The 22203-nt window shown below is 35.4% G+C and overlaps 1 protein-coding gene and 1 non-coding gene across 4 annotated transcripts in view; both read right to left on the reverse strand.

Annotated features, from left to right (window-relative positions):
- Positions 1 to 22203, reverse strand: part of Arf6 (ADP-ribosylation factor 6) — a 187276-nt gene that overhangs the window by 71840 nt on the left and 93233 nt on the right. For 2 of the 3 annotated variants that reach the window (XR_011330160.1, XM_069816270.1), the window contains exon 1: positions 15354 to 15446. The exons of the other annotated variant lie outside the window; for it this stretch is intronic. Coding sequence is in view for 1 of the 2 variants with exons in the window: in XM_069816270.1 (XP_069672371.1) it covers positions 15354 to 15391 (38 nt within the window). In the remaining variant the exon portion in view is untranslated. Of the gene's footprint in view, positions 1 to 15353; positions 15447 to 22203 lie in introns of those variants that run through there. 3 annotated transcript variants of the gene reach the window in all.
- Positions 9428 to 9500, reverse strand: TRNAC-GCA (transfer RNA cysteine (anticodon GCA)). The gene has a single exon. It is a non-coding gene; the product is annotated as a tRNA-Cys (tRNA).

A 22203-nucleotide genomic window follows, 5' to 3' on the forward strand; every position in this document is an offset into this window, starting at 1 on the left:
GATGTGGGGGTGCGCCCATTGGCGTCGAAATGGCGCTGTCTTTACAATAGAGCCAGAGCCCGTGGCTCAATAACGCGGGACAACTGCTCTATCAGGAGTCAACCCACGTCTTCACTTAACGCGCGTGCCGATGTCAGTACCAGGTACTGACGTAACGTCGCAAAAAGAACTACCGAGACTGGCAGGAGAGATATCGATAAGGTGATAGTGGAACGATGAATAGTGGTAGGTATAAGAAAGCGAAATATTTGGAAAATATATGCCTGCCTCACGGCTACTCTGTCCAGTACAGATGGAAGGTTAATGAGCTATTATTGCTAAGTCAACATGTTTGATTAACAGCTGAGTGTATGATGTAGGCCTACAGCAAATCATGAACAATCTGCTATAGCTGACTGATTATACTGATGTACAAAGTTGCTGGAAGTAGACATAACAAGTAGGCCTACTTGGGACGGTCGATATTCAGCAAACCTAGAAAAGATTTGCTTTACCTGATTGAGCTGTCAAACTACTGCTAAGCGAAGATGTTGGAAAGATGAATAGTAATTATCATAATTGGATTGGGCATGTCCAACAAAATCTTGATCTGATTTATCTGAGTTAACTATTGCTCCACAAACACGATTCTCAGTGAGCTAGGATACAACCCGACTAAGACGACACAAAGGCATATGGTGTCTAAATTAACTGTACGAAAGAACAATTTTTGTATGTGTCTATTTTCCTTCCCATCGTTCCACCACTTCTCAACAGTTCATAATTAATAGGCTTATATGTGGCAGACTCTTTGCTTTCTGCACTGTATCATAGGCAGAGAACGTTCTAACGTGTCGCAGCTATGCATCGGCGGCAAGGAAACGGGATCTTTATTCATTACATTCGTTATCACAGATATTTTCCACCTTAAGGTAAACCTATGACTTGACCCTTATGAATCACTCTTAGAGGTTCCACCTGTAGCATATATATATATATATATATATATATATATATATATATATATAAATTTACCACGCAGAACATTTATACAAACTACACTGAAATAAATCAGTTCTGTTACAATGTAGGTTATTATCCTGTAACAACACAAAGTCATTTTTAGTATAGCCATTCTTTTCAACTGTTCTAATTTATGTTGCAACCAAGATAGGTTCAGTATTATTTTTTTATTAGTGGACGAAAGTTCTGCAGGGCCTATAGTAAAATAGCTCAAGTGACTAGTGTTTCAAGTATAAAAAATTACTAGACTTAGATTATAACTTGCTTACTGTTAAAAATGTTAACTTATGTATTTTATTATTAATACTCGCTAATTAATTTCATAGAAAGTTAGTATTCTTTGCATTTATTTACATTTCATGGTATTCGTACATCGTTTCACAGCTAGAATAGGGAACATGTCAAAAAATCTTAATAGTACTACAAAGTCTTAATTCATAATCACAGCCTAGTTGAAATATTATATTATACAGATAGAAATTCATGCAGCGTTGTTGAATGTCATAAATTCACCTATAGAATAGAAAGTTAGGATTATGTTCTGAGACGTTCAAGCTCTAGTCTGATAGTAAAGTTTAGTTTAAAAATGAACCACATCAATATGTTAAATAGTTTTAGAACTATGAATGTTTAAGTTTATCAGTGTTTCGTAAAATCAGGAAATATGGGCTGGAGTTTAAGGATAGTCTACATGGGCTATTTAAAACTGCAGCGTTGTACTAAAACGTTTACTTTTCGAAAACTATTTATCAGATTTACATGAAACAAATAGGGCCTACCATTTTAAACCTAAAGACAAAAAAACATCAAATTAAAAAAAATGACAAAACTGACCATTTTAGAGCACTGCAAATGTCGAGTCATACCTTGTGTGTGTGTGTGTGTGTGTGTGTGTGTGTGTGTGTGTGTGTGTGTGTGTGTGTGTCGGGTTAAGAAGGGTGAGGTTATAGGAGTCACAGAATAAAGTACAAAAAAAAAAAAAAAAAAGACCACCTCTAGGTCATAGATGTCCGAAACTCATACGAAGTAACCCCTGGCGTAAGCAACCCGTAGCGCATATTCTTTAAGGTCGTTTTTTCTATTTTATATGGAAAGTTATTGACAGCAGAGCATGCTTGACATACAATATCTCCTAGTTCTATAGGTGTTTGGACACCCATGCTCTAGGCCTATTTGATAGTAGCCCGAAGTCTTACTGTAGGCTATAGCCAACGCTTTTCAAAAGCTTCGTCCTCCTTTTCCAATAACAACAAATGCGCATTATATTTGGATGTTTCGACATCAATAACACGAAGCAAAGATCGAAAAACTATTGTAAGGCTACCTTAGGTCTATCCTCTCTAGAGAGAAACTCCATGGAACCACGTACAAGTTCTATGGACCAAGACTTCATGGAATAATAAGTTACATGGAGTTGACATCGACGTCTGATTTTTCAGGGATGGCAGTAGGCGTATGTATGTATGTATGTATGTATGTATGTATGTATGTATGTATGTATGTATGTATGTATGTATGTATGTATGTATGTATGTACCGTACGTACGAATGATGGGAGTAACAGCAAAGAAAGGGGTAAGAGGGGAGACTACAAGAAGAAGTAAATTAATTTACAGATGAATAAATAATTTGGGGAATCAGAGAATATCATTAGACGGCAAACTTTCTACGAACGCTTCACAAAAGTTAGGAACGAGAACGGAAGAGGCTAGACAGCGCTTCGGTCAAAGAGGAGAAGGGAACGTTCTGTTCATTAAGTAGTGTTCCTCTCTACACGTTGCATCAGGTCAGGTCACCAGATCAATATACACGGTGCGATACTCGTCACTTCGTCACTATGCCAACACACAAAAGCAGTGTGCATTGGTTTCATGGAAGTAATCACTGACCATGTAGACATAGGCGCTTGGATCTTTAATACCGGTTTGAACAGCAGACGAGACCCGCCTGACACCGTGAATCACACTTCGGAAGGTCTAATCCGGTTTGTCTGCCAACAACGCAACGTGTGGGATGAAAAGATTTTCCAATCATTCATCTTTAAAAGTCGCAACATTTCCAAGACATTTTTTACTTCCTCCGCATTACTATGCGCAGGAGTAGAGTTTCTCAGATTTCAAACGAAAGACAAGATCATTTTCGAAGTTGCGTCTGTGTGCGTGTTTTTTTTTTTTTGCCACCATGACTCAAATCGTAATTACGAACCAAAATCACTTGAAACTAGTATTGGACGTTTTTAATGAATTACATGGTGATATCATTTCTGACTACATATCAGCCGATTTGGAGTTCGATTCTCAGCATGAAGGCGGACTAAATACTTTTGTACCTCTTGTCTTGTATATTGTGTTGCTGCGAGAGATGATTTTTGGGCATGGTAATTACATGAATAGGGAATCTACTCACCTGAAAATGTTAAATGTTCATCGAAAACTCAAACGAGTATCGCCAACAGCAAAAGCCCCGAGGGTTTTAAAGAATAATAATTTATAGATGAGAATAACAGCAAACAAATTTCAGTAATTCAGAAAATTATATGTAATTAGGCCTACATTCATAATTTTTCCGAAAAAAAACTGTAGAACCATACCGGGAGGGGGGGAGTGCTTTTTCATTAGGAAGGATTTTAATACTAACCAGATCAAGAAAAAAAAAAAGAAAGGAATGTTAATGCCAGTAGTAGGTAAATTAGTGATGTCGCTTCATACCAATGTGCTGACATTAAAACTATTAAGTACGTACTGAAAATTATAGCAATAATAATAATAATAATAATAATAATAACGTAGAACGCTTAAGTGAGTACCTACCTATTAGGGAAGAAAAATGTCGTTGCCATTTCTGTAAAACTCTACGAGCATCTTGCTCTATATTCAAACCTACACAACCACACAACCATTAACCAATTAAAACGTTCCACGCAATTACAGAAACTACGAATCTCCTGCCATATTTTATAACACAGTTGCAATATTGTTAAGCGTAAGCCTTCTGAAGAGCATTTAAACATTTTGCCTGAATAGATGATGATGATGAGATGCCTAATAATAAGAAAAACGAAGTCCCAATGCCACAGGTATTCTGGAAAAAATAAATAATATAATCATGTTAATTGTGGTCGAAAATGTGAAAGCGGCGGATTCACAGAGGTTAAAAGTTATCGGTCCTGTGAAGTTTCTCAATATGCTCAGTCACTTCAAGAAAGCAAGGTATTATGATAATAAATGAATGAAGGAATTTTAGTTTTATTCTTTAAATATGCATAGATTTGATCCGAACAAATGTGACATTTTAAAATTCCTCTTCAGAACGTAAAGTTACATTAGTTCAGATCAAATTTCTGCACATTTGAAGGAAAAACTAATATTCTTTCAATCACTTATTATCATAATAAACTGGTCTCTTAAACTGACTGAACATATTGGAAATTAATGTAATAGCTTTCCCGAAATGCACTATGAAATTTTTCATATAAAATGTTTTTTTTTTTTCTCGAAAAGGAAGCAAACACGAGCAAAATTGTATTAAACTTTTTTGTTTGGAATATCTCAAGGCATAACCCTTTGAAATTAATGACATTAATTACGGTTCACCCTGTATATAGGTAAAATAGACAATAACTTTGAACACTCTTAGAAATAATATAAAATGATCATCCATTACAAAAAGCATTTACTATAGCTATTTATGTGCATTTACTTGATGTTTCATTCTTAATAATAATTTTTGCAATTTCTTACGACTTTGTTACGTTCAAATTAATTAAAACGTCCCTAGAGGTTCTGGCTAGGAAATCAGAAAAACGAACCACTGTGCGTTGTGCCGACATCGTCTCTTTTGGTAACGAGGTCCAGAGGGTTTCAACTCTGTCCTTGCTGTGTACAGTATATGGAAACTCTTGTACTCAATTTTCCATTCTCTAACTACTGAGCTAACTATACCTCCTACATCGTGACCTGTATTCTTGCCGAGGCCTATTCTACGAATAGCTTCCGTCCTTGTCCCATTTCAAAATCTAAGCCAGTACAACTCGACAAGAGTCCTTCATTTGTTTTACTTAACGACACACTTCCGGTAAATGCTGACCGAATTGGTGTGTAGATTAGGGACCAAGGCGGGTATATTTTTCCACCCCGTTAGGAACTGTGTCAAGTCCCTCTCATGACATCCAATTGTTCACACGACATTTTTCCAAGTCAAAGATGAAAATACCTAAATTTATATATGTAATAGCAATCGGAGCATAAAGTGAATAAATGAATAAGTGAACTAGTGATCAGAGAAGTAATGGACGATAAAGGAGCTGATGTAGGAAAATTGAAAGTGACTGTAAATTGGAGATAAAAGTGAAAGGTTACTAATATAGGATGTGTTCGTAAAGGATAGTGTACAATCAGGGAAATTTTAAATGTTAGGAGGAGAGGAAATACTTCAATGTAAATAGACAAAAAAAAAGTGTTGAAATTGTAATTAGAAGGTTATGTGGAACCCGAATGCAGACATGTGGTGGCGACCCATATCCAAATAAGAGTTGTAGAAATAAATATCATATCAGATCATATGAAACAGCATTGCCATCACATCTGGTTATGAGCTTGCAGATTCTGAAACAATACTCGTATAAGAACTGCGTACGTTTACTTTTTCTGAAAAAATTCGGAAAGCAAAGCATACTGTCGCAATAGCGGACTGCACGAAACTAATGCTTACTTAACACAATGAAAATAATAAATAAACAAAATGAACACAATACAACAGAAAAGCACCGCACTTCTTAAAATTGTGCCACACTGACTCAGACGTATAGAACTAATATAGATAATCTCACTTTTGAAAATATGGTGGATGCAGCAGTGTCCCATTTTGGTGAAATAATTATGGTGAAAACGGAAGTACCTACAGAAAACTCACCTTGACACCATTTTCATACATAAAACTGCACTTGAATTGTGAAAAAGGTGAACTCGGTTCCCAACGAAGAAAGTCGGCGCTCTAGTTGTGCATTCACCACGATACGTATTCATATATAAAACACGAAAGAAAAAAAAAAAGGTATTGAAGATCACAGAAAGGAATCGCAATGAACCATTTGACCTAACGTGTGCAGGGTCAAGAGAAAGAGAAAGAACAATATTTACGTTTGCAATGTTTGTAATATATAAATAAATAAATAAATGGATGACTAAATAAGTGATACCTACATGTGCTTGAGAACGAATATAAAATTCGCTCTTTCGATCGAACTGCGGTTTTTTAATTGAACACCCGTCATTCTGCCAAGTAACATAGCAACAACGATCTTCAAGCATTGTTCCTTTTCATCACTTTCAGATTACATCACGTGTGTTGAATTGTATAGATAATGACCTATGAAAACGTAACAAAAAAAACTTGTGTCTTTAAGAGTTTAATATGAAGAACAGTTATGGCGGACGCACGCTGGGACAAACATTTTGGTTTCTTTCAATAAGTGCAGGATGGAATTTCATCCAAAGGTTCGTTACACTCGTTAGCATTATAGGCAACATATTTCTTTCACATTTTTATTGAAGATGGGATTAGCAAATTGTGCCGAAACTGGTTGAAAATATTGGAAACTTTCATATTACAATGGCGTTTGATACAGACATGTATATGTCATGGAAAACGCCCACCCACTCGCCACAAACTAGTTACCAGATAAGCTTAAATGTAGCATTGTTGTTTTATATGCATTCAAAACATGCTACTTTACTCGTATAATTAAACACTTTCTCAAAACTACATCAGCAAGAATAACAGACTTTATTACGTCTGTTTTGCCAACAAAACTTGAAACGTTTCAAAATCAATAAAATTATTCTTATAAATCAGATCTATATACAGAGAAGTACATTTATTTTAACTAATAGATTCTATTTCTAGCTTACTAGCTAAATAAATTACTAGCTAAATTTCTATTTCTGGAGACCTTAAAATCTCACACAGACACAGAACGGATATTTAAATGCTGTCATCCAGAGATACTATTCAGCATGATAAGGAAGCAAAGGCGGATTACTAAAGAAAGATCTGGTTTGGATCGTTTTCATAGATAGTGAACACACAACTTTTCGAAGGCAGACCCAATCTCAGAATCGTTGAGAGTGCTCGTATAACTTACGACACCAGCCACGGGTGAAGTCCAAGTTACACTTCTTCAGAATTATTATTATATTATTATTATTATTATTATTATTATTATTATCATTATTATTAACCTACCTTTGCATTTATATATCTACTAACTCGATAAAAAGTGCTTATGCATGAAGCCACAAATATTAGCATAAACAGACACAGAATTAGAAAGCAAGAACACTGTAAAATGTTTACACATTAATAAACACAAATTGAATGTTTACTTAAAATAGTATATAGCCTATATAGAGACCGACTGATTATACATTAATCTCACAATTAAATTACACATAGTAGCCATGCACACAGCTCAAATTTGGTGAGAAGAGAGATGAACTACTGTGACAGAGAGCCATTATCTCCATCTTCATGATCATCTAAGATGTTTTATTTTCATGCTTCCAGATGGATGATCCTGTAACTTTCTCCGAACACAACAAACACGGAAATCGCCGACTATGAAACGTCCTTGCCGCTTCCCGGAAGAAGTGGCTGACGACATCGGACGGGATGCGCTCATCAAGTTCCGCTTAATTAGACTAGCCCTACGCATTGAGTTACGGTGGTTTCACACTGAAACCGCTCCTTTTACAAGACTCATTCAGTTTTATTACTGTTGGACGAACAACAATTGGAAATATAACGGAAATGGGCACAGATTTTTAACGCGGAATTTCTACAATATAACAGATTTACTTTGCCCAGAAGTAATTTATTTATTTCATCAATCATTGTTCACGTCATGGCGGATTAGATGTATTCCAGTTCTTAATCCGCCATCACTCTCTATACAAATACAATAAAGAATTAATACATTTGAACTTATAAGTATCCTCTGTTTACAATAATAATACTACTACTACTAATAATAAAAATAATAATAATAATGATAAAAGTAATAATAATAATCAACTAATAAGTATACCTCTTTTATTTAAAACTCCTACTCTCTTAAGAATTATTCTATTACTTCATTAACTACTCTTCGTAGTTTCTTATCATGTAACTACTTAACATTTATAATTCCATCTCCGTTAGAGCTTTGACTTTCTCTTCCCATCTAATTTTAACTCTAAACAGAAATGTTCCTAATTTATGCAGATTGCTTGCGTTTAGGTGACCATTCATTTTGTAAGCTACTATAGCGTTTATTTGTAGAAATTTTTTATCCACCCAACTGTTTCTCAAATCATTCGTTGCCTGGCACTTTAACGCAATATGCATTGCGTCTTCAGCTAGTCCACACAAAGGACTTTTATCCTTCTCTACGTTCCCTCTCCTATTCTTGAGTCTCCACCATGCCATTCCCGTTCTCTCTTCCCTTGAATTTAGTCTAACATATTCTTTCTGTTCCCAAAACTGCTTCACCTCCCTATAATATTTTAGTGATCCTAGATCTTTCATATTACTAAAAATATCTTGTCTTGAAATTTCGTTTGCCCTCTCTTTCACTATCTATTCTTCCAATAGTTTTCGTGTTTATAGACCCTAGTTCTCTCCATAGCCAATTTAGACCTAATCTGTTTATTTCACTTTCCAGCTCTTTCAGCCAATTCGATTTCCAATTAGCGGCTTTCATAACTCCCGAATCATTCCTACACAGAATATATATAACCTTTATCTCGAAAGTTTAAAAACATGAAAATGGTTTCAAGAATCAAATTAATTTATTTTTGCAACTGCCATTGTAGTAGGAATCGGGGTTGATAAGCTTCGAGATCGTAACAAGTGGGGATTGATGTCATGACCAATAGTATTTTCTGGCTTGTCTGTTATATGTATTGTTAAACATGTTCAAATCTGTAGCTATTTTATTCTACGTTAGATGGGTCCCTAAACCATTTACTGCTGATTAAAAGCAGAAAAATATAAAATGATGCCTCAAGATTATCCAGAAGATAAGATTAAACAAAGTTTTTGAGAAGACACGTAACTGTGGACGACACATGAATTCACCACATCGCATCGATCCTGAACAGAGAAACAAGACATCCCCCTTCTCTTACTCCAAAATATTTCTAGTGCAGTAATCAGCAGGGTAAGTTATGACTTTTTTTTTTCCTTTGGGCTGCAGAAGAAATTATCATTGTTGATTTCCTGGAACCTGGTGTCATTATCAACAGCGGATACTATTCTAACCTTCTAACACGACTGTAGAAAGAACTGAAGCTCAAGAGTCGAGGTTGAGCAAAAGAATCATCCTTAACAGGGATTTTGCAACTTATGTGACAATGCAAGACTATGAATAATTTCAATGGAAAAATTGTTCCGGGGCCGGGTATCGATCCCGGGACCCTTCGCTTTGCGCACGAATGCTCTACCGACTGAGCTACCCCGGAACCATACACGACACACAACTCAAATGGGCTGACAAGACGCCAGTAACCCAACTTTTGAGTGCACACAATCCTGTGTGACTTAAATTGTGGCTTTATGTTAACGTATCTACAGTAACGAATATATTATGCAAATCTGGCTTTCAGGTAGAAGCTCCCTGTGAAGCAGGTTTGAATAATTTCAAGGGAAAAATTGTTCCGAGGTCGGGTATCGATCCCGGGACTCTTCGCTTAGCGCACGAATGATCTACCAACTGAGCTACCCCAGGAACCACACACGACATCGTCACAATTCTTCCCTTTATATCCACACAACTCAAATGGGCTGACAAGGCGCCAGTAACCCAACTTTTGAGTGCACACAATTTTGTGTGACATAAATTGTGGCTTTCTGTTAACGTTATTCAAACCTGCTTCACAGGGAGCTTCTACCTGAAAGCCAGATTTGCATAATGCAAGACTAAGTTTGAACTTTTGTTTCACCATATTCCCAAGATTTGGCTCCATCGGACTATTTTCAGTTCCAAACAATACTTGGAAGGGAATTCGAGACCATTAATGACGTGATGAAAGCAGTGAATGATTCGTTTCAGAAAACAAAACAAAAAGCTTAATTTTATTTGAGGAGGATTGTGTTGAAATATAAATATGTAATAATAAAACCCTAGATTTTTTTTCCGGCAGGCTGAAAACCAATCAACCTGCCCCACTAATAGATAAAAGTAACTATCTGACATGATACTTCGTCAAAACTAGATATTCACTAGTCACACTCCAGGCCATGATGTGTGCATAGGGAAATACACTGATTAAGAAATTATTACAGTCTAGACATAGGATTCCGAGACCGAAATCGTACTTGCGACAGCTTGATTTGTAAATATGTACAAAACGTATCGTTAATATTGTTGATAATAAGTGAGGACGGATTGGGATAAAGTATAATAATAATACGTAATTTCTTAGATCAAAGAAACCAGTAGATTATGTGAATACGCTATCACGAAGTTTTTGTCCTCTTATCACAATTCCACAGCCGATGCAACTTCTCCGACACCTGTGTATAGCAGGTAATCTGATCTGGAGGCTGCAGGCGTATGGCTGCCGCACATGAGCATTGAATTACACGTGGGTCCGTGTGACAATAACCGACGATCGCACTGCTTTAGTCGTTATGGCAAACGCTGATACTACTTTATCTCTGATCGGCTCATTTTTATGAAGCACTTCAAACATGCATTGTTCAAGAAGTTTCACCGTGATAGAATTATTAACTTACTGATGACTCCGTGTCTGCGTCTAAGAATAAAAAATATCCCTCGATTAATTAACTTTTGGCTCTGACAAGAGGGGAGCGAGTTCGATCTCCGGGACATTAATTTTGTGATTTGGGATTCTGGAGTAAGAATGCGTCGATTTATTAGCCTATTTCTTGTATTTATTTATCAGATTACGTACAGATTACTGATTCATTCAGCTTCTACAAGCAATGAGGCTATTATTTTTTATTTAAGTTTAATTATACACGCTTTAACATATGTGGTCATATAGAGTGTTTAGGATCTGTGAGTATACAAGTAGGATTTTAGATTTTGATTAATGTTTATGATATTGGTGACTGAGGCGGTCATGAATCACTGCATTCAAATTTACATTTGCCTCTGTAGCTGAAACTATGAAAAGCTCTAGTCAGATTGGTAGGCAACGGGGTTTGAACCCGAGATCTCCAGAATGCGAGTCTCAAATGCTACCGTCTGAGCCAACTCGCTAGGTGAGGCTATTATTTTGATTGGTTATTTTACGACGGTTTAACAACTGCTGTGGTTATTTAGCGTCTGGATGAGATGAAGGTGATAACGCCAGGAAACAGTCGAGAGTCCAGCGCCTACAGTTACCCAACAGAGCAAATTGGTTGAGGTAAACTACGGAAAAATCTCAACCAGGTAACCTGTTCCAACCGGGATCTGAACCCGGGCCTACTCGTTTCACGGTCTTCAATGCTGTTACTCCACAATGTTGTACGCTATTATTATTGAATATGTGTGATCGAACGTAAACAATATTAGACATTCACTAGTAGCAAATGAATCTCCTTGTCCATGTAATTAGAATGCCACAAAGTCACTGCCTAAGACAACACAGGTCAAACATAATATCAGGACACGAATCTAGTTTTCTTTATTGGAGATAACCTTCTCTTCCCTGTCGGGAATCAACCTCAGTTTGCTTAACTGTATGTCGGATAGGCCTGCGCAATCATTTCAATTGCAGTGGACGAATATTAAATGAATTGATATCTGTGAATTTGGAAATGCACAGTGGGACATATGAGTAAGTTACCTTATCCTTACGAATTGAATATACCGGGTGATTCAGTAAAGAGCGAAAAAAATTAAGTAGGAAACAGGGAATTTTCTACTGATCATTTTGAGATAGGGAACTTGGGGTTTCCGAAGCCAGATTAAGGCAATGTGGGCTTATATCTCTATCGCTCTAGCACTGTCTCTATCGCTCTAGCACTGTAGCCTCTAATAGGCTTATTGTGCTTTACCACTCCTTTGCTCAATGTTTGCTGAAGCCCGAAAGGTCGCTTTTTTCGTATACATCGTATAACTGAGCTATGTGGTGTCATCTGTTCCGGTAAAGGACCATCAGTATGTCCTTTCAATTCACCGGCTCCGAGGACGGTGATGATAATATAATTTGAAATTCTTTCTTATAAATTTTTTGTAACATGAATTGTTGTTATATCTGTTAATTATTTAAATTTGAATAGCTTATGTTATAAGAGCGTAACATTGAAGATTTAAGTAATCTTTAAGTATTATTTATAAAAGTTTTCTTTACCACGCCTTCTGACTGCTGTCATCTGTACGCCATTCACAATATTACATCACACACAGACACTGTTTTGGTTAATGTTACTGTAATGATGATAATGAATACTGAGGGACGAAGGACTGATAGTGGGATATGAGAAAACTAAACTGATAAATGAAAAGTTAAGTTCGTATCAAACGAAAATATTATTCCTAAGATAATTTTCTGGTTTTCTTTGCGATTTAACTAAGTACTTATCATCCGCATTCTTAAACGACAAGCAGATTTTTATAATATCACGCTGTTATACGTGGATAATAGCAATTGGATTTATAACGGTCTGAAAGTACTGGTGATTATTTTATAAGGAACGTGTCTAGAATAACATAAATTAGTTACCGGTTTTTTTTTCTTTTTTTACTATTTCTGTAACTTTCATATGCTGATTTTTAAAGAAAAAAAATATTAGAAATTATTACAATATACGAATAGCTTTTTATGTCCATTTGCGCAAAACAATTATTACATAATCTATTTAAACGGCATCACTGATAAATAAAGTCAAAAAGTTATTATATTTTCTGCCTTTTGTGTGTGATTCATAGAACTAAAGTTTCTAATGCACTTTAAATAATATCAATAGATATGTACTCGTATTTAAAATTTAATTTCTCAATGTTTTAGAATTAGTGGTTACATCTGAGTAGAGATCGATGCTTCATTTCGTAGAACATCAGTATGTGTGAACTGACTCTGAAAAGGGTGAATTCCAGACTGGGTACTGCATCCTCAGAAATACAGGCTTAAAATAACGCTAGCCTACTACCGATACTCTAACATAAGTAGAGGCTTTGTGAATTAGAAGAGGGTCCTGGCATGTAATTTAATTATGATGTGTTTCATATAAATTCAAGAAAGAGAATTCCATCTAAAAAATTGTGAGTCATCTTTTGATATTAATTTTCAAAGTCATTTTAATAAGAAATTTTGTTTGTGATATTAAGGTTTCATGGTTGCTTAATTAGGTCATAGAAATGTTAAAGAAGTAGGCACAATGAGTGTATCTTCACGCTAAACTGATCCTACTCCCAAATCCTAGCTAATCTATCAGTTTCATTTTCGAGTAACGTTGTTCGTTACCTAAGTAATGTATATGATTTATTATTTACATTTATTTACACAGATGTCAACAAACAACAGCGCGCTCACTGGACAGCGGTAAAGTAATTTCAGACAAGTATGTCTAAGATAGTGATCGGCATTTCTTGACTTGCGAGTCAACAGCTTAGAGCGGAGGGATAAGACATGATCTCCATCCCCTTAGCCATCACTTATTCACTCAGCGTTAAGTAGTTCGGGTATCCTCCCCTACTACTTTCCCCTTTGCTGTGTATTGCGGGTTGCATTTATACGGTTATCTTTCCCGCCCACTGGTCTAAGATATTGCAAGAAATATTTTTGTCACAAATAAACATAAAATAGTTATTCGAACGTTAAAATGTTTCCTAATATTTTACACACAAAAATTGACATTTAAAGTTATATCGATAATAAAAATATTTATAGTTTATAATGACATTTCTTTGCTTCGGCAATAATATGTTTCTGTGGAAATTCACTCACGCATAAAAAATGGGATTTTAACTAGTGACCGCAAATCGTTTAAGAACGAGAAACCTTTCTTAACAAATTGGCAGGGTAAAAACGAACTATAAGAGCAGTAAAAATAATTCTGAAGGTACAAATATCCCCTTTACACGTTATGAAGCCGCATGGGGGATATTGAGGTAAGAACCCTATGCTTTTATGACCTAGGCACTAGAATGAGGTGATCTGGTCGGCACCACGCTCCGACCATCTTTTACCTCAAGAAAATACTCGTTATTCAATTTGATAGGGGTCTGAGTGGATTCGGGATCGTTCTGTAAGTTTTGACAATGAATAAAATCCCGCCACCACCCGGGATTAAATCCGAGACCTCTCAGTCCGTAGTCAGTTTCTATACCAACTGAGCTACTCGGCATCAGAAATAATTCTGTATATGACCCATCCTTCCAAAGGGGCTAAAAGCCAAAAACAAGTTTCTAAGATACTGATGAAAAACATACTGCCAAATGCATGTTGAAATACCTCCGACACCAACTTTAGCCGCACGAATGAGTCGCTTAAGTTGAACTACGAAAGTTCCTATTTAGCATGATATGCTCATATAGATATACTTTCCTTAGACTGAATAAAATGAAATTCGAAAAATTGGCACTTAGCCCCTTTGAAAAGAGATCTTCAATTAGCCTACTTTCTCTTCGTAAAACATACTTCTATTTCTTTATAAACCTTGCCAATTTACTATGATTTGATTTGAACCATGTGATTGATGTGTTTTCTTTTCAAACAATGATGCATTAATTTTTAAAAATATTAATATTTCCTGTTTATTTCTAATACATGACTCGTGAACAATGAATATGAACAAGTTCGTCTAACAGAAAGACGGAACGCTCAAAACCACCTTCTCGATATCAGGAATTACGAAAATGGACATTTCAGTGAAAATCTCAAAATCGATTTTCTGCAGCGCCACAATACCTTCTCTCTACTTTTATGTCATGAGAACGTAAACAGAATTGGTTGAATGAGCCAGGAAAATTGGAAATACCTAGGGAAAACTACACAATTACCGTCTCAGTCTACCAAAAAATCCTACCGGAAAGGTGACTAACTTATTGTGTCGTTTTTAGACCTGCGAGTCAAAGAACGATCGAAGTGCGTCACCTACATAGGTATTAAACGCTGTTCCGAGCCGTGACGAAATGTTGAACACATCGTATGATATCACAAACGAGCATATTTACACCTTTCGACATTTGCCGAAAGATAAAGCCGTTCCCACTTCGACAATGAGTCAGTCGTCTTCAAAGTTTACATCCTTTCTCACGCAGAGTTACAAAAAAATAAATAAATAAATAAATAAATAAATAAATAAATAAATAAATAAATAATAATTTTGGAAGGAAGAGAATTTTAAATGTCTCGCACCTTGGACCTACTTCAGTCTGAAGCGAAAAGATGTACATATCATATGTCTATTCGGTGTTGTCCGGGCCAGACAGGCTATCATTTCTTCACTTACCTGAAACAAAAGAAACAATTCTTTAAATAAGCATTATCTTAGAATTTTGGTGCAAGGTCTGTTAAATTCAGGGTGATCTACTTGCTGTTACTCGAACATCCTATTAAAGATATATATGTTAATATGGAGGAACTGTGGAACAAAACTCATAAAAAGTCTGCCTACAGCCACTATATCCACCTCACATTTATCAGTATCTGCCGGAAATTAAACCTTAAGCTAGCTTGCGTAGATATTCCATAATGTGTTTATTGCAAAAACCTTTAAAAAGTCCAAACCTGGTAATACTGGCATTTAATTTCGGAAAATTTCGTAAAAATTCCAGACGTTAGAAAAAGTTAACTTCTGTGAGAGTAATTTATAAATTAAACATTTCAGCCGTGTAGGGTATACTGTTACGAAATTTACAAAGCAAAAAATATTCGTAATGCGCTGTTTATGTTTCCCTTTCTTTCTTCTTTCCTCATTTAGTTCCTTCTTTTCATACAAATTTCTACTAACATATTTAAAAAAGAGTTTAAATTTAATATATATTACAACATAAGAAACAATACCCTTTTGATTAAAATTTTACGGGAGAATCAAATACATGAAAAATGCAGATTTGTTTCATTTGATGTCGTTAATATGTACAGTAATATTTCTGTTAATGAAACCATAAATATAAATCCAATTTAGAAGATCAAAATATAAGCAAAATTGAAATATACACAGTATAACAATAAAAATTATGTCACTTTCAATAATAAATTTTGCAGACAAAATGATGGTTCACTCCTTTCTAGCATAATGACAGACATATTTTTTTTAAATAACTTGGAGAGTAATTTTATTAACTCCAATAAACAAAGTATCGCCAAATGGTTACGACATGCCGACAATACCTTTATAATGTACCAACATACCACACCACACGCCCTATTAGATAATATCAAAAAATTACATTCCAAAATAGGCCTACAGTTTACCAAAAAAAGATGAAAAAACATAAATTAAATTTTCTAGATTTGACTATAATAAGAAATAACAAAATTTGTAATTTAAAATTTACAGGAAACATACCCAAACCGCCCATCTCAGATCTGCGCATTCTAATAAACTCAAATTTTCATGATGTTCACAAACTCAGCAAAGTTGTAAATTTCCTGACTGCTAAGTTACATATATTGGGACTTTTTATAAGTAGATATAAACATAATAATACATTGCACATCAGTATGTTTACACTGATGTAATACTCTATTTCACTCTTCATTATAGATATGTTATTTTATTTATAATTTCAATAGATTCAATATACGTAAGTTTTTTTCTTTTACAAAGTTGTTCAGGCTACTGTAGATGAGGGAGCAAGCTTCGAAACATGTATAGCTATGTAAACAATTACACAATAAGATTTTTTAAAATTTGTTACAATTTTACGAGTAACTTCATTTTAATATGTTCAAAAAAATGTTTTATGATTTTAACATTTGAATATAAATATACATATTAATTATTTCCACTCTCTCTTTTTCTTCCACATACACATTTCTTTCACAGACATTTAGTTTTTTATATAATTAATATACCATTTAAAAGATTTTTTTTTATAATTAATGTACCATTTAAAAGCCGTGAAAACGACTTGGGATTTCAAACTTGTTCTTTGGATTTCGTAATTTCTCTTCAATAAATGTGATTGGCAACAGCAACGCACTCGGCTGTACATCACATCCGTAATTTACAAAGCAAGAAATGACGTCCCATAGCAGAACTGAAGTTTAAACATGACAAGAAGTTGACAATTGTGACGTCACGAACGCCACGTTTCAGTCGCTCTTCGTTGCTGTCATTTCATACAAGAATCACTTGGGACACAGAAGAAGCATCTAACTTAAACTTCGTTTTACTATACAATAAATATAAACGGATATTCGTGCGTATGTGTGCATGAATGTACAATATATATATATATATATATATATATATATATATATATATATATATATATATATATATATAGGCATGCATTGATGCCCGTACGTATAAGTTATATAGAATCGTATCGACTTATGAAACTAAAGTAGGCCTATCAGCGACTTCTAAACAGCATCGATCGATTCTCTAGTGGCATCTTAAGATGCATCTGCAACACTTTCAGATGTTACCTTGTCGTAATTTTTGCACGCTTTTAATGAATCACCCGGTGTATTCCGAAATCGATTTTTTGTCTTATTGCAGTAAGTAAATTGGTACCAGCAAGAAAGGGAAACGAAATTCTGATTGTGAATATACAATTTAATACATCGAGTAAAGCTGAACAGTATAAATGTTATAATGTATGAAAATGAAACGACAGATCCACAATTATGTTCTTAAGGCTTTTCAATTACGACTACAGTCTATCCAAATACTATAGTAAGCCTATAGCATAGGAACATGCAGAAATAAAGTAGGCCTACTAAGAAATGCCAGAGAAAAACCAAAGGACACAGAAAAATCTGCCTTCCAGCCACTTTCCTCACTACAAATCTCACGGGATCTGCTTGGGATTAAATTTCAGTTCTCTCTGGTGTAAAGTTGTCAGATAACTGAATTACGGCTAGAAACAAAAGTGGAAACTCCACTATGCTATTCATATGACAACTTCAGTGCTTTCGCCCTCCAGTATCTCATAATACAACTAACACAAAGTGTAATGAACAAAGCTCGGATTTATATGCGAAGTGCATGTAGCATGCAACATTATGCAATATACGCAATAGTGGTATCCAGTAACAGTTCTGTCTTCATCGATGAATATGAATAATAATGAGGTATGTACAGTATGCATGTATGTATGTATGTATGTATGTATGTATGTATGTATGTATGTATGTACAGACGTGGACAAATTATTAGCAAAATGTACGATTTTTGTGACATATTTTTACAAAATTTGACTTTTCGATTTAGACTACTATTGGCATTTTTATGATTATAGTACTCAGAAATATGTAAAAATGTCAACTGGAGTCAAAATTGAAAAGTCTAATTTGGTAAAATTATACCATAAAAATCGTCAGTTTTGCTAATAATTTGTCCACGTCTGTATGTATGTATGTATGTATGTATGTATGTATGTATGTATTCACACTGCAAATGGGTAAATACCCGGTGGCAGTGGTAACTAATTACACTCAATAATGACAATTAATAATAAACAATTAATAAAAAATACAATTAATAATAATAATAATAATAATAATAATAATAATAATAATAATAATAATAATAATAAGCATCCCAAATTAAATGAAGCACGATCCCTTAAAATAACACTTAAAGTAAATCTAATTTGTATATTAACCCTAAGTTCGAACTAAAACTCACGATTATGATATATTCACACTTGCACAAGTGCCTTTCAGCACTACACTTATTTCTCTGTCAACTCACTCACTGCACTAGAACTGCGACACATTTCACTGATACTATCCTAATTTCACTAACACTTCAAAAACATTTCGCTGTTCAAATACTTTGCACTACCACTATAAACTATAAAAATTCACTGACACAAACACACTTCACTTACACAACACACTTCTACACTGATAATAAAGAAATAAATAAATTTAGCCTGCTAGATCCCGTAAGGGCAAAGGCCTCCTGATTGACAGGGCTTGGCTCAGTAGACTTCACTCATTAGGTGAGCTGGTCCTAATACAATACTTCAAATAACAAAACATCAATTACACACTTTAACTAGTGTGTATAATATACTACCGTCTATTAGTAAAGTTCTTAAGTATATTTTTAAATACATTTTTGGTTATTGGTAAAGCCTTTAGTAAGTCTGCAGGTAAAGCATTCGAGTCCCTGATAGTACGGTTGAGAAAAGAAAACTTTCCAGTGTCCGTCCTATGTCTCATTTCCCTCAATTTATATGGGTGGCCGTTCCTTGAAGAGTAATTTGGCGGCTGCAACCTGAGTAAAATATCGTCAAAAAGTGCATATGAGACGGTAATAATTACAAGCCCCATTTGTCCCATGAATACATGTTCTGTTGAAGTGTTCCTTTCAAGAAGACCGAGAAGATCTACAAGATTAATCAAGATTACGGCGCCCAATTTCAATCCGAAACGAAGAATAATTAATAAAAAAAAAGTCAGCGACACTAGCTGTGCAAACTGAACGCTGAAATTACGAAAATACCCAAAGGTGATTCCTATGTGGACAAGAAAACCACAGGCAAGATTTAATCTAAGATTTACTTAGATGCAAGAAAAAACTACACACGTGTTTGTTCTTCACAGTTTTAAAGATCAGCAACATGATCGCATTGAATATCTAGCCAAAAAAAGTAGTTGGAACTGTTACGAGTAGAAGAAGCACAAAATTCTTGGAATCAAACGTGATAGGCGATAGAAAATTGTGCTATCACATTTACCCTGAAATGAAGTGCCTAAAGGAAATTCGGAAAATAGACTTTTCCATCAGAATTTGTCCCTTTTACTCAGACTGTCAACGGAGAGTAAGTAGGCCTATCTGAGAGTTTGGGAACGACTGTGGAAGCGAATTGGTCGTGTGAGGCTACGATATGGAGAACCAGACACCGGTTTTTGCTCATAGGGCGGCAGCTATCCAGAAGTTTCTGACCCGAAAACAAATATGTCTATACTGCTCAATCACCATGTTATCCAGACTTGGAGCCCTGCAATCTTCTTTCTATTTCTGAAAAGTAAAGCTTCCGCTGAAAAGAAGACGTTTCGATGACACAGAGTCCATTCAAAATGTGGACATGAGCTGTTTCAAAACAGGACCGCAACAAATCTTCCCAGTCCATAGTTGATCGTGCCACTCGCATCGAAGCTAAAGAAATGTATTTCGAATAAAGCGTCCACACCTGTGGAGTAACGATTAGCGCGTCTGGCCGCGAAACCAGGTGGCCCGGGTTCGATACCCGGTAGGGGCAAGTTACCTGATTGAGGTTTTTTCCGGGGTTTTCCCTCAACCTAATATGAGCAAATGATGGGTAACTTTGGGTGTTGGACCCCGGACTCATTTCACCGGCATTATCACCTTCATCTCATTTAGACGCTAAATAACCTCAGATGTTGATAAAGCGTCGTAAAATAACCTACTAAAAATTTTCGAATAAACAAAATTGATTTTGAATATAATTTTTATTGATTTTTAGAATTAACTCAGTCGCATTTCTTACACTGCATAGAAAGTTATCTTTTTTTTTTTTACAAGATGATGCATATTTCTGAGAATTTATTTAGAAAATGCATTTTGTTTTATGGACATGAGCAATGGAAGAAAATAGATAATCATATCATATAAGTAGTTTATGCTTTCGCAAACGTTCAAACCCACCACTTTTCGTTTCTGTAATCTGGTATACCGATAACATCTTGTAACACAGAACATTAAAGAAAATTTTTACTCTACAAAAAACCTGTCAGCGACAGGCAGCAAATTCACCGAGGAAAATCTAAGAATGATTTTCACTGCATAGTTAAAGAACGCTGTAAATTCATTAGCATTGTGGAGATACAAGATGTTTGTGTTTTTATACAACTTATAAAATGAAAGATTAGACATTTTGGAGCTACGTATCGACACCACCATCACATAGCATTAAGGGAACCAATTTATTGCATAGGCCTACCTTATTAAGGCCAACGGCGGCCAGGTAACTCAGTTGGCAGAGCACCCGGCTACGACTGGAAGGTTCGGAGTTCGATCCCGAAAGATGGCGGGATTTTCTCATGACCAAAATTTCTAGAATGGCCCCGAGATTCACTCAACCTATTAAATTGAGCACAAGGTCTTTCTCGGGGGTAAAAAAGGCGGTCATCTCATTCTAATGCCTAGGTGGAAGAATGCACGACACTCTACCTTCATGCCACCATGTGCCTCATGGTATGTATGGGAATACTTTATCTTTACCTTTACTAAGGCCAACAATGGAGAGCAGCTCTTGGTAATGGATCCACCAGATAGGGTCTCCCTTTTTTGTCTTCCCGGATAATGGATTTTTTTTAATCCGCTAATTAACGACATTACACCAAGTACTAATTTTTCTAGCGTCGATGGAATTAGTAATAGTGAGATGGTTTTTCGGAGAGATGAGTCTCAGGATTCTCATGAGCTTACCTGATATTCGTCTTATAGTTGAGGGAACCTAAGGAAAAGAGGGATGAAACCCCAAACACGTATTCAGTTCAAGAGGCATTCGAAACAACGTCCGAAAGCAGTCTTGAAGCAAGAGTTCAGCTCGCTGAATCTAGACCATCTCGGTGGCGACGTTGAATTTTTCTGCATCAATAACACAGTGCAAAAATCCAAAAAAATCTTGCATCATGTTGACATTGTGGATCTCAAATCGTACTTAATGGTGTGATGTCTATCACCTTAAAATAATGTTATTGCTTTAACTAAATATGTATAGTGCTTATGTTAGTAAATTTTTATGCTATGTGAACGTTTCAGTATTTGTCTGCCTACATAGGCTATCCGGATTCTTGTAATCAAATTACGAGTACAAAGTAAAATGTTAATGGTAGGCGGACAGATATGAGCAGTATGATGTTTTCTTGCATTCTACCGTTATTTTTTATGCAAACACAACACAAATAAAATACATCCGTTCAAATTCCAAGAGTTTGGTGTGTTTTATAGTCGCCAAGATACGCCTGTATAGCGTTTCGGAAATGTAATTCTGATCTGATTTTCCTTTATACAAGGCGGAGTGGTGCACAGGTTTCTCAAGTTTCGTTTAAG

Source organism: Periplaneta americana, chromosome 17 (genome assembly GCF_040183065.1).
Source record: "Periplaneta americana isolate PAMFEO1 chromosome 17, P.americana_PAMFEO1_priV1, whole genome shotgun sequence".
NCBI classification, from domain to species: Eukaryota; Metazoa; Arthropoda; class Insecta; order Blattodea; family Blattidae; genus Periplaneta; species Periplaneta americana.